General features: G+C 43.4%; 1 protein-coding gene across 3 annotated transcripts in view; it reads right to left on the bottom strand.

The window, feature by feature from the left end:
- Positions 1–268: 268 nt before the first annotated feature.
- LOC124723003 overlaps positions 269–15,063 on the bottom strand; it is a 160,654-nt gene continuing 145,859 nt past the window's right edge. For all 3 annotated transcript variants that reach the window (XM_047248179.1, XM_047248180.1, XM_047248181.1), the window contains one exon: positions 269–1,058. In XM_047248179.1, coding sequence (XP_047104135.1) covers positions 1,009–1,058 — 50 coding nt within the window. In that variant the 3' untranslated portion in view covers positions 269–1,008. The remainder of the gene's footprint in view (positions 1,059–15,063) is intronic.

The raw sequence follows: 15,063 nt of genomic DNA, 5'->3' as shown, positions 1-15,063 counted from the left end.
CAGAGGACTCTACAATAACTGTATTCCATCTTATTCCTATTTCAAAAAGGTAAATATATATCCTGATATCTTCAGTACCTTTGCAGTACACTTAGATGGTCACATACATCATATGCACATCTTCTGGGTATGATGCCTGGATTGTTTGAATACCACCTTTACTGGACATAGATCTATACTGACATGTAATAAAACAATAAACACTGTCACTAACATTAAATCAATGCTGAAAAACATTTTTATTTAAAAAAATATAAAAATAGCTCCACATTCATTTTCAGTACTATAAAATTCATTACATGATTTACTAAATCAGAACTTTAAAATATAAACTGGCACTGCATCCAAAGTGTAAAATGCTTCCGACACTGAACTGTGAACTATATTATCACAATAATTCCCGCAAATATAAATAGTGCCAATATTCAACAAGCACTGTTTGAGTTCCAAATATCAAATATAGCTAGAACTTCTTGATATTCCAACTTAATGCACAATAGAAGTTCCAATAAATGGAAATAGTCATTTCACAATATTCACCACATTTTCTTTGAAATTCATGTACCAGTCATTCTAGAATTTCTTGTGTAACTTGATTTAAAAATAATTGCCGATTATAATATACTTTAAGTTTCTGTTAAAAGACATTTTGCTGTGCATCATCAACTGCACTTACAAATACTTAATTGTCAGACTGGAATTTGGGTGGATGCCACTGGTGATGGTGCATTAATACTGGTCTGGCTTTTTTTTATGGAGCTCATAGTGCATAGCATGATACCTTTTAACAAATACAAGCTGCAGAGAACCCCACATATAACAATTTCAATGCCATTTTCTATTACAACCCAATTGTTAGGCAAGTTTAAAATTTTAAAACTAGTGTACACCATTAAATACAAATTCCATAAACACTACAAAAAGATGGCACATGATTAAAAATGCATTACAATGAACAGCAAAAATAGATCAATTCCTATTTTCACAACATGCATCACAAGTGGCTTCTTAGTTCCTTTGTGAGCTTTCATCTTCTTCTGACATAGGAAAAACTGAACCTGAAAAAGGAACATCAACAACTTGCTAAAACATTATTGCTTTATTGAACTATATCACAAAAAGTTACAGTAAATATAGAGCAAAGAACATCAATTCTGTAAGTACATGTAGCTTTGATGAATTCAAAATACACTGATGGGGAAAAAAATGTTTCATTAATATTTCACATTACTGGAGCTGTCTATTATGAAAACTAGCTGAGAATATGCACCTTTAAATAAAAATCACAAACCAAAAAGGAGTTGAGAGATATGAACAAAATGTGGTATGCATGTTTCTACATCTGGAAGATGATGTCTGTTCAAATTTGTGCCGATCACGTAAGAGTGGTGTTAGTAGTGCCACTATGAGGTTGCAATCAGGTTTGCTCTAACCACACACTGCAACAGTCATGAGCATTAGTTACCGCCAAGATTGGACGTGCAGAGTTGATGTTAGTCAAGAATGCCTTCAAGATGACAAAGATACCACTAGCAACACCTCACTCAGTTTGAACAAGGTCCTGTAATACGGCTGCAAGAATCTGGGTGTTCCTTCTGCGATACTGTAGGAAGACTTGGCAAGAATGTAGCCACTGTACATGACTGAGTTGATGGTCTTGAGAATGTGCGATTGCAAGAAGACCAGGCTCCAGAAGGCCACTGGGCACTACCAAGAGAGATCATTGTGTTTTGTGTATGGCTCTGGCACATCATACTGCATCTGCAGCAGCAGTTTGAGTAACAGTTGGCACCCCAGAGACTCGATAATCTGCTTCAAATCATTTACTTCAAGGACAACTCCAGCAGTGACCAGCGAGAGCTCATTGGATGGCAGGGTGGAGGATTGCTGTGTTTTCTGAAAGAAACTGGTTTTGCCTCAGTGCCAGTGATGGTCATGTCTCAATTAGGAGGGGGCCAGTGGGATAGCTGGTTTGGAATGCAAGGGACTGAACTGCAAGGTCATGAGCCCCTTAACCCTTTAAGCGGCAAATCGGAAGTGGTTGTCGAAGGAAGGAGGCGTAAAGCAAATTCTGGAATGCCGAAGTGTAACTAACACAATAAAAAACAGAGATAAAAGCCCAGGAAACAACACTGCAGACAAGTTATTAAAAAATCTGTCAAGACAAGGCATTAAAACCAAAAAATGAGAGAGAGTTGTCAAGGGAACCCTGGAGGGCGGCGGGGGGTATGTGGTTTGCCCCACCAACCCCACAGGCGGTAAATGAGGCCAAAAAGCCCTACCTTACAGGGAGGAACAGAAACCACCAGATCAGTGGGTGGTCATCTGTTAGTAGCAGAGGGAACGTGTCAGGAACATTAAGATGCTGCCTCAAAGCAGCCAAATTAGGGCAGCCGATGAGTAAGTGGAACACGGTCAGGGGGGCTCCACATCGGCATTTGGGGGGGGGGGGAGGGGGGGTTTCCACATATCTGTGAATGTGGCCATGGGTCGGTTAAGTGTGGCCAATGCAGAGTTAACTGAGGAAAGTGGATTCCGTCCAACAAGCACAAAGGGAAGACTGCCATGTGGTCATGGTCTCCGTAATTGCCCTCAGTTTGGAAAGATCAGAGTTGACCATTCCGAGATCCAGACTTCCAGCAATTGATGATGTATAAATGACTGAAGGTCCGGTTCTGCGACCCCCATTTCCAGAATCAGTATCCTGGTGTCCAGCTTGGCCAACCAGTCAGCTTGTTCATTTGCCCCGAAATCCCAACATGACCATTGGTCCAAACAAAAACAACTGGTCCCACAGCTTGATGGAGGCCAGAGACAAGATCCTGGATATCCATAACCAGTAGGTGAGTAGAGTAGCAATGGGCTATAGCCTGAAGGCTACTGAGGAAGTCACTACAGACTGGGATACTCTTGCCGATGCAAGGACAAAATGGCTGAGGGCTAATTTAATGGCGATCAATTCAGCAGTGAACACACTGCAGACGTCTGGCCTATTTGTCGCTGAATACCTCTTCTGAAACCAGATGTGCCCCAAAAACAGCCAAGAACAGGCAGCAAAAAAATGTAGTGTCAACGGAATCTTCAGCACCAAAGATGACTTTGAGGCAAATCCGAGGTCATGGTACACACTAGGGGGGTAGATGTGGTGTCTCACTGACCAGAGGCAACAATGGAGGAAATTGCAGTTCTAAACATAGTCACTGGAGGCGTGCACAGCAATTGTAAACCCAGTTCTGGGTCGCTGTTCTGGGAGGTGGAACTCCCTTCCATGGAAAAGGAAACAGTAATTGGGACGTTCAGGGAAGCTATGAACATGTGTAGTGTAGTTCAGCAGCTGTTGTTGGCACCTGACTGGTAATGGAGAGACTCCGGCCTCGATTAGTAGGCTGTTCACAGGGTTATTTTGCAAGGCTCCTGTCACAAGTTGGACTCCATAATGACGAATGATGTCCAGTATCCACAGAGCCAAGGATGATGCTGAACCATATGGAAGACTCCCACAGTCAATATGGGGCAGAATCAGGGCTTTGTAGAGCCACAAAGAGGTAGAGCGATCTGCACTCCAGCCAGTATTACTGAGACAGCGAAGGGAATTGAGGTGTCGCCAGCTCTTTCACTTATGTTGGCAAAGGTGGGGAAGCGACGTCAGCCAGGAACCTAAGACCAGTCACAGAAAGTGGTGCATATAAACTAAAAGTAGTAATTGATCGTCTAGGTAAAGATCTGAGTGTGTGCATGACACAAGTCTTGATAGCTGAAAATTGAAAGCCATGGGTGACAGCTCATGACTGCACCACTTGTATAGCAACCTGAAGGCAATGATCAGTGACACCCATACTAGAGGAGCAATTATAAAAGCAAACATCATCGGCATATAAGGAGGGCGATACCAAAGACCCCACAGTCGCTGCAAGATCATTGATGACAGCCAGCAAGATGGGGACTCTCAGTACAGAGCCCTGTGGGACCTTGTTCTCTTGGATATCAGTACTGAGCGAAGCAACCACTTGAACCCAGAGTGTACGGTGTGACAGGAAGTTCTTGAGAAAAATGCTGAGTGGACCCCGAGACCCCACTCATGAAACATAATAAGGATGTGATGATGCCATGTTCTGTCTTAAGCCTTCCATAGATCGAAAGAGACATTGACGAGGTGCTGACGACATGCAAAGGTCATTCGGATGATGGACTACAGATGAACCAAATTATCAGCAGTGGGGCAGTCTTTGCGAAAACTGCCATGAGACACAGCCAATAGGCCCCAAAACTCAAGCAGCCAACACAGCCACTTGCTCACCGTGCATTCGAGCAACTTACACAGAAAGTCATTAAGGCTGACTGGGTGATAAATGTCCATCTCTACGGGGTCAGGGCCAGTTTCAGCACAGGAACTACCGCGCTTTCTCATCACTGAGATGGCAATTCACCCTCGTTCCAGACCCCATTAAAGAGGGCGAGTATGTGATGCTGACAGTGCACCGAGAGATGTTTCAGTATTTGATTGTGGATATGGTCTGGCCCTCAGGTCATATCAAGGCAATAGGCTTGGGCACTGAAGTTCCCATTCACTGAATGGAGCATTATACAGCTACAGGTGACTGGTAGTAATTGATAGGCACATTCACTCCACCTGCTGTTTAATGAGCCTGAAGGCTGGGTGGCAGTTCTCAGACGCAGATGCGTGGGCGTAATTCTCAGCAAAATGTTCAGCGACAGTGTCTGGATCAGAGTAAACGGTACCATCTACGAAAATACTTGGTACACCTGCAGGGGACTGGAAACTGTAAAGGTGTATGATATTTGGCCACAGTTGTGATGGAGAGGTACGTGATCCAACGGTACAAACGTACTGTTACCAAGATTCTTGCTGTAATCATTTCATGAGGCAACGGATGTGGGCACGGAGCCATTTAAAGGCAATGAGGTGCTCCAATGAAGGGTGCCATTTATGGTGTTGGAGAGCCTGCCTACGATCTCTAATGGCAGCAGCAATCTCTGGGGTACACCAAGGTGCTGTCTTCTGAACGGGGGATCCTGAGGAAACAAAGAGGGGATGGCTTGGGTGGCAGCCAAAAGAATGGCTGTTGTCATACACTGAACAGCCACATCAATACTGCCTTACAATTGGGAACCAAGGAGGACAGTAGAGATGAAGTGACAGGAAGATAGGGATGTGGTCACTACCATACAGGTCATTGGGGACCCTCCAGTGGATAAATATTAGAATACCAGGACTGCAGGAGGAGATATCAATGACCGAATAAGTTCTATGTGCCACACTGAAGTGTGTGAGGGCACCAGAGTTCAATAGTCAAACATCGAGCTGTGCCAGTAAAGTTTCGATGTCTTTACCATGGCCAGCAATCCTTGTACCACCCCACGAAGGGTTATAGCAGTTGAAGTATTGTGGAAAGAGCTGAGAGAGTAATGCAGACAGTACATCTTTGGACACATCACTGGGAGGGAAATAAACATTACAAATGGTAAAATCCTGATGCGTCCTTACCTGAACAGCCACAGCCTCCAGTGGTGTATCAAGAGGCACAAGGTCACTGTATACAGAATCCAATACATAAGTTCAAACTCCACTTGATACCTTCTGATTGTCAATACGATTCTTAAAATAACTTCAGTAGCCACAAAGGAGCAAGGGCCCATGTTGCTGGAAACCATGTTTCCTGAGTGGCAATGGCAATGGCAATACAGAATGCAGGGTAAGTACTTAAAAGCTGCCATTGCTCAACCAGGTGGTTCAAAAATCCACTGCAGAATCACACTGTCTGAATACAGTGGGGGCATGGAGCGACCAGGATAGGGAGTGGGATGGGGGGAGGGGGTGGGGGGAGGGGGACAGGGAGGCAGATTATGACCCACGGTCATGTGCTGCACCAGTTGAGCCATCAGGGGATCCACTGACACAGGTTCTGCAACAAACTGCCTGGGGAGATCCAGTGCCTCAGGGGCCACTGGGATCTCCAACTTGTGCAGAGTACATGTAGAGTCCAGTGGTGTGGGGGGCCACTGGTTGGTTGGTTGGTTGTTTGGGGAAGGAGACCAGACAGCGTGGTCATCGGTCTCATCGGATTAGGGAAGGATGGGGAAGGAAGTCGGCCGTGCCCTTTCAGAGGAACCATCCCGGCATTTGCCTGGAGTGATTTAGGGAAATCACGGAAAACCTAAATCAGGATGGCCGGACGCGGGATTGAACCTTCGTCCTCCCGAATGCGAGTCCAGTGTCTAACCACTGCGCCACCTTGCTCGGTGGGGCCACTGGAGTGTCCTTCATCTTAGAAGACTTGTTTTTATCCTTCTTGTTGTCCTCCTCCTTAGAAGATGAGGACTGAGAAGGTTTCCCTGAATTGGTTTCAGGAGAAGAGGAAGAACGAGAAGTCTGACAGCCAGCAGCCTGTGGCTCCTTCAGCCACTCGTTGGCATCTGGAAGTGGATCAGCAAGAACCAAGGAAGGAAGAGTCCCGAGGGACCTCTTCCTAGCTAGAAGAGAGAGGAGGATGAGGAGGCGCCTACGACTGGGAGATGTAGACCACTGTACTCGGCAGATGGGGAGCCAATGCTCCCGAAGTGGGTGCAATGAAGCACCAGAAGGAACGCCAACAGGCGGGGGAGGGGGGAGGGGGGGGGGGTTGATGTTAGCGGGGACTGAGAGCTCACGTCTACAAAGATGGGGACGACGTTGCGGCTGTAGCATAATGTTGCGTCATTTGTACGTGATTATGAAGCTTATACTTTCTTCTGGCCTCTTGAAATGTGAACTTGTCCAGGGTCTTATACTCCTGGATTTTCTTGTCACACTTGAAAATGGAGCCACCTGGTGAGCAGGGAGAGTGGAAGTTGCCACAGTTTACACAAGTGGGGAGAGGGGCACAAGGAATGTTCACGTGCAGAGGACATCCACAATCCCTGCAGAAATGGGGAAGCAGTGCAACAGGAAGACATAAGACATATACCTGAAGCATCTCATAGGAGGAGGAGGAACATAGGGTTTCATGTCACAGTGGCAGACCATCACCTTGACCTTATCAGGCACTGTATCACCCTAGAAAGCCACAATGAAGGCCCCAGTAGCAACTCTGTTTTCCCTTGGTCCCCTACGGACACGACATATGAAGTGCACACCCCATTGCCGTAAGTTGGCCCGCAGCTCATCGTTAGATTGTGAAAGATGATCATGGTGAAAGATAACATCCTGGACCATACTGAGACTCATGTGGGGAGTGACAGTCAAAGGAATGTTACTCACGTTTTCACAAGACAGCAGCGTCTGTAACTGGTCAGGAGATGACTCTTTATCAGGAGGAAACCACTCTGCATCTTAGAGATAGCTACAACTTCCCCATATTTGTCCTCAGTGTGTTCAAACAAAAACTACAGGCTTTAGCCCGAAAACGTGTCCCAGTTGGTCCCAGTACAGACCAGGTCTTTGGGGGAGGATTTTCCTCCTTATTGTTTAGTCCTACATTCCTCCCACAATGTGGCCAGGGAAGGGAACGCATTGGACCTTTCCATATGAAGAGGCTGCTGGGGCCATGTGACCACCAGTGGGAGAAAGTTTCAGTCAATTCACATGCAAACTATCCGCTACGGTGGCACCCACTCCAAACGGGGAGCTCTCCCCATGGGCACCACCCAGCAACAGTAACAGTTACCTGGCCAGTAAGCCTTAGCCAGGAGTCTCCATGCTCCACTCACAATGGGCACATACTCCTTGGCACACATGGGGAGTATGTAGTGCACGCACCAAAAATGTGATCACTGCATGGTCAGCAGGCTACCATATTTCAGATACTTAACATGAAAGTGGTGAAGATTGCTAGCCTCACACACAGGGTGCAAACTGAGTGCACAATCTGCAGCAACATTACCAGAGTTGATTGTGGTCCTCTGGGTAGGAACAGAGTGTAGTATCGAACCAAAGGCTTTGTCGATTCTATGATGATCTCAGGTGCAGATTTCTGGACCTGTGTTATGGGGTGGATAATTGATAAGTCAGGGTACACAACACAAAGGAAGCAGCTACTCGGGTAAAGAGTACTTGTGGAGTGCACATGGGGGTTTTTTCAGCTAGGTGATACTTTGAAGTCTTCTGATGAACCCTTGCCAGTCAGTACGCAGTGAGTGAAATCAGATAGCAACACAGTAAAGACACATTGATTGCCAAAATTTTAATAGTACACTGTCTAAGTATTCATAACGCAGTTCTTGAATTTACTGCCCTCCAGGAAGTTACACTCAAATTATTCTCGGAACAGAGAGCTGGTTGAAACCCAAAGTAAAAAGCTCCAAAACGTTTAGCAAGGCACTGAACATATAACATACAAACAGACACCACAGGAAGAGCAGTGTTCACTGCAGTTGACAAAAAACATTGTCTATTGAGGTCGAAGCTGAGTCTAACTGTGCAGTTATCTGGATGCAAGTAACAGGCCTACATGAACTTAAGTGAATTATTGAATGCTTTTACTAGCCACTCAATTCCATCATTAAAGTTTTAGAATCATTCAAAGGAAGTCTACACTCAGCAGTGCAGAAATACCTAGAGCGTGCAATATTTATTGGAGACAACTTTAACCTACCACGTATAGACTGGGACCTCTATGGATTCATTGCAGGTGGTAGAGACAAACAGTTTTGTAAAGTCATTTTGAAGATGTTTTCCAAAAACTGTTTTGAGTAGCTGGTTGGGCAGTCCACACACGATGGAAATATTTTAAACCATGTAGCTACAAACAGGCCTGAGCTCATCAACAGTTAGTACAAATATCATGTGATTATAATATCTTATTATCATTACTGAAGTTAATAAAACCGTCAAGAAGGCTATGCGAGTATTTCTCCTAGAAACAGCAGATAGGAAGTTGTCAGCACACCACTAGGACAATGAGTGGACATCATTTAGTTCCAGCACGATGAATGTAGAGGAATTATAGGCGAAGTTTGAATTGTTTTTAAATTTCATTCTGAAGAAGTATGTGTCGAGCAAGTGGATTAAGGATGACTAAGACCTACTGTGGTTTAATCCTGATATTACCAGGTTTTTGTTTCACAGAGTACCACTGGTGTCGTAAAGACTCCAAACAGTTTACATGGGAGAAATTGGCAGTATTTTAATGAACTAACATAAAAGCATTATTACAGCTCTTCTATGTAACAGTCATAATTCTGATTTCATAAATGTTACATTTAAGAAACGAAAAGAAATTAGACTGGGGGTCACATAATTCAGCGGAAAAAAATGAATACATTTTTATCAGTTGTAAATATAAAACTGGACATAAAATCATTGGATACAACTGACTCGGAGGGAGACTGTCATATTTTGAAAACAATAGTTTTGGGAACAAGGGAGACATATATTATGAATGTGCTTATGGGATCACATTGACCTCTGTGGTACTGGAAGAGTTAGTAACAGAATTCAGAAAATGCTGATGCAGCAGCAGACTATTGCACACTTTGTTCTGAAAGAACACACTAATGACAACAGGCAAAACTTAATGGAAATTAAATGCATCTGTAAAACAACAATGTGTGAAGCATGCAGCAACATCCACTATCATATCTTTAGCAAAAAATATTGCCAAGAACCCAAGCAAATTCTGGTTCTACGTAAAATCACTAAGTAGGTTGAAGGCTTCTATCCACTCTGGTGCCGCAATAGATGACAGCAAATGGTAAGCTAAGGTTTTAAATTTTGCATTTAAGAAATCATTCACACAATAAGATAATACAAACATACCATTGTTTGACCATCGCACAGATTCCATATGGAGGACACAGTAATAGGTATTCCTGGTGCAGAGAAGTAACTACAAGACAACTAAGTCACTAGATCCAAACTGAATCCCAATTTGGTTTTACAGAGGGCACTCTATGGCTACGGCCCCTTACTTATGTTGTATTTATTGCCAATTTCTTGCCCACTGCAATGACCCAAGCTAACGGAAAAAAAGTGCAGATGACAGCTGTACACAATGCTTGACAACTGCTATGGAACAGAGACATTGTTGTATAGGAATAATCACAGGCAATGACAGATGACAGTGATAACAGAGTTGGAGTGGTATATTTACTATAAAAAATGGGTATTTATTTCACCACATGGGAAAGCAGGATAAAAGGCATAAATAATGTTCATTTTTGACACAGGTCAGATTCCCAACATGAAGGTTGATATTGATTTCTCAGTAAGGAATATGGCCTCCTCTGGCACTAATGCACATTTTGCACACTGACTACTAAACAGCTGAGACATCATTGGGGATATTGTCCCACTCCACTCTCAAGGCAGTTTTCAGTTCTTACACAGTTCAGGGAGGGGATGTCCATTGAGGAATGTGTCTGCCAAGAACATCCCAGACATGTTCTACAGGGGCCATTCCATATATTCAATATACTCACTTTCCGATGTGTTTGACACCACAGTGGTCCTGTGTGGGCAGGCATTGTCATCCATAAACAAAGCTGGGACTTACCACACCCTACAGAGATGGACGTGACCCAGAATAATCTCCCTGCAATACCACTGTGCTGTAATGGTACCTCGCACAATGATATGCAGAAATGTTCGGTTGTTATGCATAATGCCTGCCCACAATATAAAGCCTAGGTCATACAGATGATGTTCATGAGCATTCTGTGGTGTGTAAAGTGACCTCTCTCCACATTACCTGATGGCCAGAGTCATTAGCCACAGTGAAACGGAATTTGTTGGAGAACATCACTCTGGACTATTGCTGCTGACCCCAACCAACATGCTTCCTATGCCAATGAACTCTTTCTCGACAATGACGTGGCTGAAATGGGATACATTTAGCAGGCTTCCGAGCATATCAACCAGCCTGATTTAATCACCACAATATGGTTCTGGCAAACACTTGTGTACTGGTTGCAGTCCTGCAGTGATCTGCCCAGGAGTGAAATGTGTGTTCCTTTTCCCCACTAGGGTATATGTCAATCCCCTTGCAGTGTGATGGTCCGTATACGACCACCGGCATACTTGCGCATAGCATTTCCACCTTCAGCAGCCTTTTTTAATCACAAGATGACACTTTTGGACACACCCACTGCTTTGGGAACAGTAGTGACATTCTTACCGTCTTCAAGTCATCCAGCTGATCTTTTCCACAACCACCTTTGTCAAACACCTTACTGCGTGAACTGTCTAATGCATACAGAGTGTTCACGCCCAGACTTTGATGCAGTTAACACATCCCGCCCTCTAGATTTCATTTTACTATGATTGGCCAGGTGTTCCACAGCAACTGTCACTTGTTTCGTAGCAATTAGCAATTTTTCATTAGCAAGTGTCAGTTGTTCCTTTGCAAGTGTCAAGCAGTGTGTAGGGTGTATCAAAACGAATCATCCGATTTGGCAAGTATATATTTCTGAAACTAATAAGCATGTACAACAAATTTTGGTTTCTGATGAATGGGAAACTTAATTTTTTCCCCCCATACCTTTTCATGTGTGTTCAATATGCCCCCCTTGAGATACACGGCATATGTCAATGCAGTATTCAAACTGTTCCCACACTGCAGCAAGCATGTCTTCAGTTACAGCTTCCACAGCTGCTGTTATGCGATGTCTCATTTCATTCATTGTTGTTGGTAATGGAGGCACAACGTCTTTTATAAACCCCCACAAGAAATAATCACATACACCCAGGTCTGATGCTCTTAGAGGCTAGTAACGTAAGGCTGAATCATTTGGTCCAGTGCGACTGATCCACCGTTTAGTATCCTTCGATTTAAAAATTCCCGCACTTCCAGATACCAGTGTGACGGTGCTCCATCCTGTTGGTAAATGAAGTCATTTGAATCAGTCTCCAACTGTGGGAAAAGAAACTTCTCACGCGTTTCAAGATAAGTGCTTCCTGTAACAGTGTTTTTGGTAAAGAAAAATGGACCGTACACCTTTTCCCGTGAAACTGCACAAAAAACATTAAATTTTGGAGAGTCCCTCTCATGTTGTACAACTTCATGTGGTTGTTCTGTACCCCACATTCTTGCATAATGACACTTCACCTTTCCACTTAAATGGAATGTTGCCTCGTCATTAAACACTAAGTGTGGAAGATAACTGTCATACTCCATCTTTGCCAAGAACAAAATTACAGAACTGCACATGATGTTGTTTGTCACCTTCATGAAGAGCTCACAGTAACTGAATTTTGTATGGTTTCATGTGTAAACATCGACGCAACACATGCCCGACTGACATTGGAGGCATGTTAAGCTACACAGTGAACGGATTTCTGCGGAGTCCTTGTGAAACTATGGCAGAAGTATTCAACGTCTGTGTCAGACACTCAGGGATGTCCCAGCGATTTGCTGTTACACATACAACCTGTTTCTCGCAATTGTTCATCCCATCATCTAATGCTCTATCCTGTAGGAGGATCCACATCATACCTAGTACAAAAGTCATGCTGAACAGTTACTATGACCTGCACTGCGCAAAACGTAGAACCCAAAAAACCTTTTGTTGTCCCAACACGATTTTTACAAGAACTGAAATGGGCGCACACTGCTGCTACCTAGTGGGAACTATGTGAAACTTGATAGTTTGGTCTTTTCAACAGTACATTGTTCACGCACATATTTCCAACAACATAATAGTTATGATTTTTTTTAATCGTATGATTCTTTCTGATACACCCTGTACAATAAGGGTAAAAGAATGAACCCACATAATTACAGACCAATATCCTTAACATGAGTTTGCTGCAGAATTCTTGAACATATCCTCAGTGTGAATATAATAAATTTCCTTGAGATGGGAAATTTTATGTCCACAAATCAGCATTTATTTAGAAAGCATTACTCAAGTGAAGCAGCTTGCCCTTTTTTTCACAATATCCTCCAAACCATGGATTAAGGACAACAGGCATATTCCATATTCCTACATTTCTGGAAAGCATTTTACATGGTGCCCCACCGTAGACTTAATGAAGGTACAATCATATGGAATAAGCTTTAAGACCTCATGAGTAGCAGAACACAATACACTGCACTCATGAACACCCTTGTCTCATGGGAGACAAGGGTTTCATGAGTAGTACACAAGGGAAGTGTGCTAACACCACCCTTATTCTCTATACAGCCCTACATAAATGATCTGATGAACAGCGTGAACAGCAACAAGTGGATGTACAGGAAGTTGTTGTCATTAAGGGACTTTCAGAGGATACAAGATGACTTACAAAAAATTTCTGGGTTGTGTGTTCTAAATGTAGAAAAATGTAAGTTAATGGAGATGAGTAGGAAAAACAGTTCCATAATGTACAAGTGCAGTATTGGTAGAGTGCTGGTTAACACTGTCACATCAATCTCATACAGATATCTCAGTGCAACAGTACCAAGTGAACAGAAATGGAACGAGCTAGTCAGATTAGTAGTAAAGAAGGTGAATGGTAGACTTTATTTATTACTATAGTTCAATTCTTTTATCTTGGCGGCTTGCGCATGCCCGCCCAGACGCGGGAGATTGCTGCGTTGCCAGTTGCATACGACGCACGCACCAAGAGAAGCAGCACCATAGCATAGTATAGTTCGCAAACTTAACATTTAGGGGGCAGCACGCAGTTCATGAAGTAAAGCGACCACAGCCGCATTAACCCTTTCGCTGCTACAGAGACGTGCTCCCCGCATTCCGCGCTGTGCGCATTTTGTCACTGCACTGCTCACCTGTGCTGACACATGGTGTTCCGACTGCTTTGACACACTTATCATTGGATTCCACAAAAACTATTTGGCCCAAAAATTAGATTTATACACATTTTCTTGACAGATACCTTCCCCCCATAAATGACTTAATTTTGTTTCGATGTTCTACGCAGTTATTATGCAGCATTAAATATAGTAAACCATTGCACGAAATTTTGAAGAGTTTGCAGAGGTAAAAGTCCATAGAGTATACTTTCCATATGGTCGATTTTAGTTGCCACAATGTTGCGAATGGAATGTGGACAAGATACCTAAATTTCATACCGAGCGAGGTGGCGCGGTGGCTAGCACATTGGACTCGCATTCGGGAGGGCGACGGTTCAATCCCACGTCCGGCCATCCTGATTTAGGTTTTCCGTGATTTCCCTAAATCGCTCCAGGCAAATGCCAGGATTGTTCCTTTGAAAGAGCACGGCCAACTTCCTTCCCTAATCCGATGAGATCGATGACCTCGCTGTCTGGTCTCCTTCGCCAAACAACCCAACCCCAACCTAAATTTCATATAAAATTTGATTGATGTGCTTTAAAATAAAGCCCAACGTGCCCGGTGTAAATAAAACTTTTATTACAGTCGCGAAAGACGGAATATTTCTCAATATTACATACGACACCTATGTGGTACTTAAATTAAATGAGATAATGTTATACAGTAAATTTTATATGAAATTTAGGTATCTTATCCACATTTCATTCTCAACATTGTGGCAACTAAAATCGACCATACGGAAAGTATACGCTATGGACTTTTACCTCTGCAAACTCTTCAAAATTTCGTGCAATGGTTTACTACATTTAATGCTGCACATCAAAACAAAATTAAGTCATTTATGGGGGGAAGGTATCAGGCAAGAAGACGAGTAAAAATCAAATTTTTGGGCCAAATAGTTTTTGTGAAATCGAATGATACGTGTGTCAAAGCAGTGGGAACACCATGTGTCTGCACAGGCGAGCAGTGCAGTGATGGCAAAGTCACGCACAGCGCGGAATGCGGGGAGCACGTGTCTGCAGCAGCGAAAGGGTTAATGAAGAGAGAAAGCACTAGAAATGTCAAAAAAATTGCATTCAAACGAATAAAATTCGTGAGGTAAGATAAGACACTTCGATATTGTTTTTAAATAAAGAAAATATTAAGCACTGCACAAGGTTTGAACTCTTCACCTTTCGCTTAATAATTCAACGCCTTAACCATTACGCTACCGCAGCTCGTCCTATAACGTAGCTCAATGAGGAGTCTAACACGTCACGCAAAATACTGACAAACACTTGGTATGACTAGGAATTACTCACACTTCGTCAAAGTACAATAGGAAATAAACAATTA

This window comes from Schistocerca piceifrons, chromosome X (assembly GCF_021461385.2).
Source record: "Schistocerca piceifrons isolate TAMUIC-IGC-003096 chromosome X, iqSchPice1.1, whole genome shotgun sequence".
Classification (NCBI taxonomy): domain Eukaryota; kingdom Metazoa; phylum Arthropoda; class Insecta; order Orthoptera; family Acrididae; genus Schistocerca; species Schistocerca piceifrons.
This window is presented reverse-complemented; position numbering and strand designations above follow the sequence as displayed.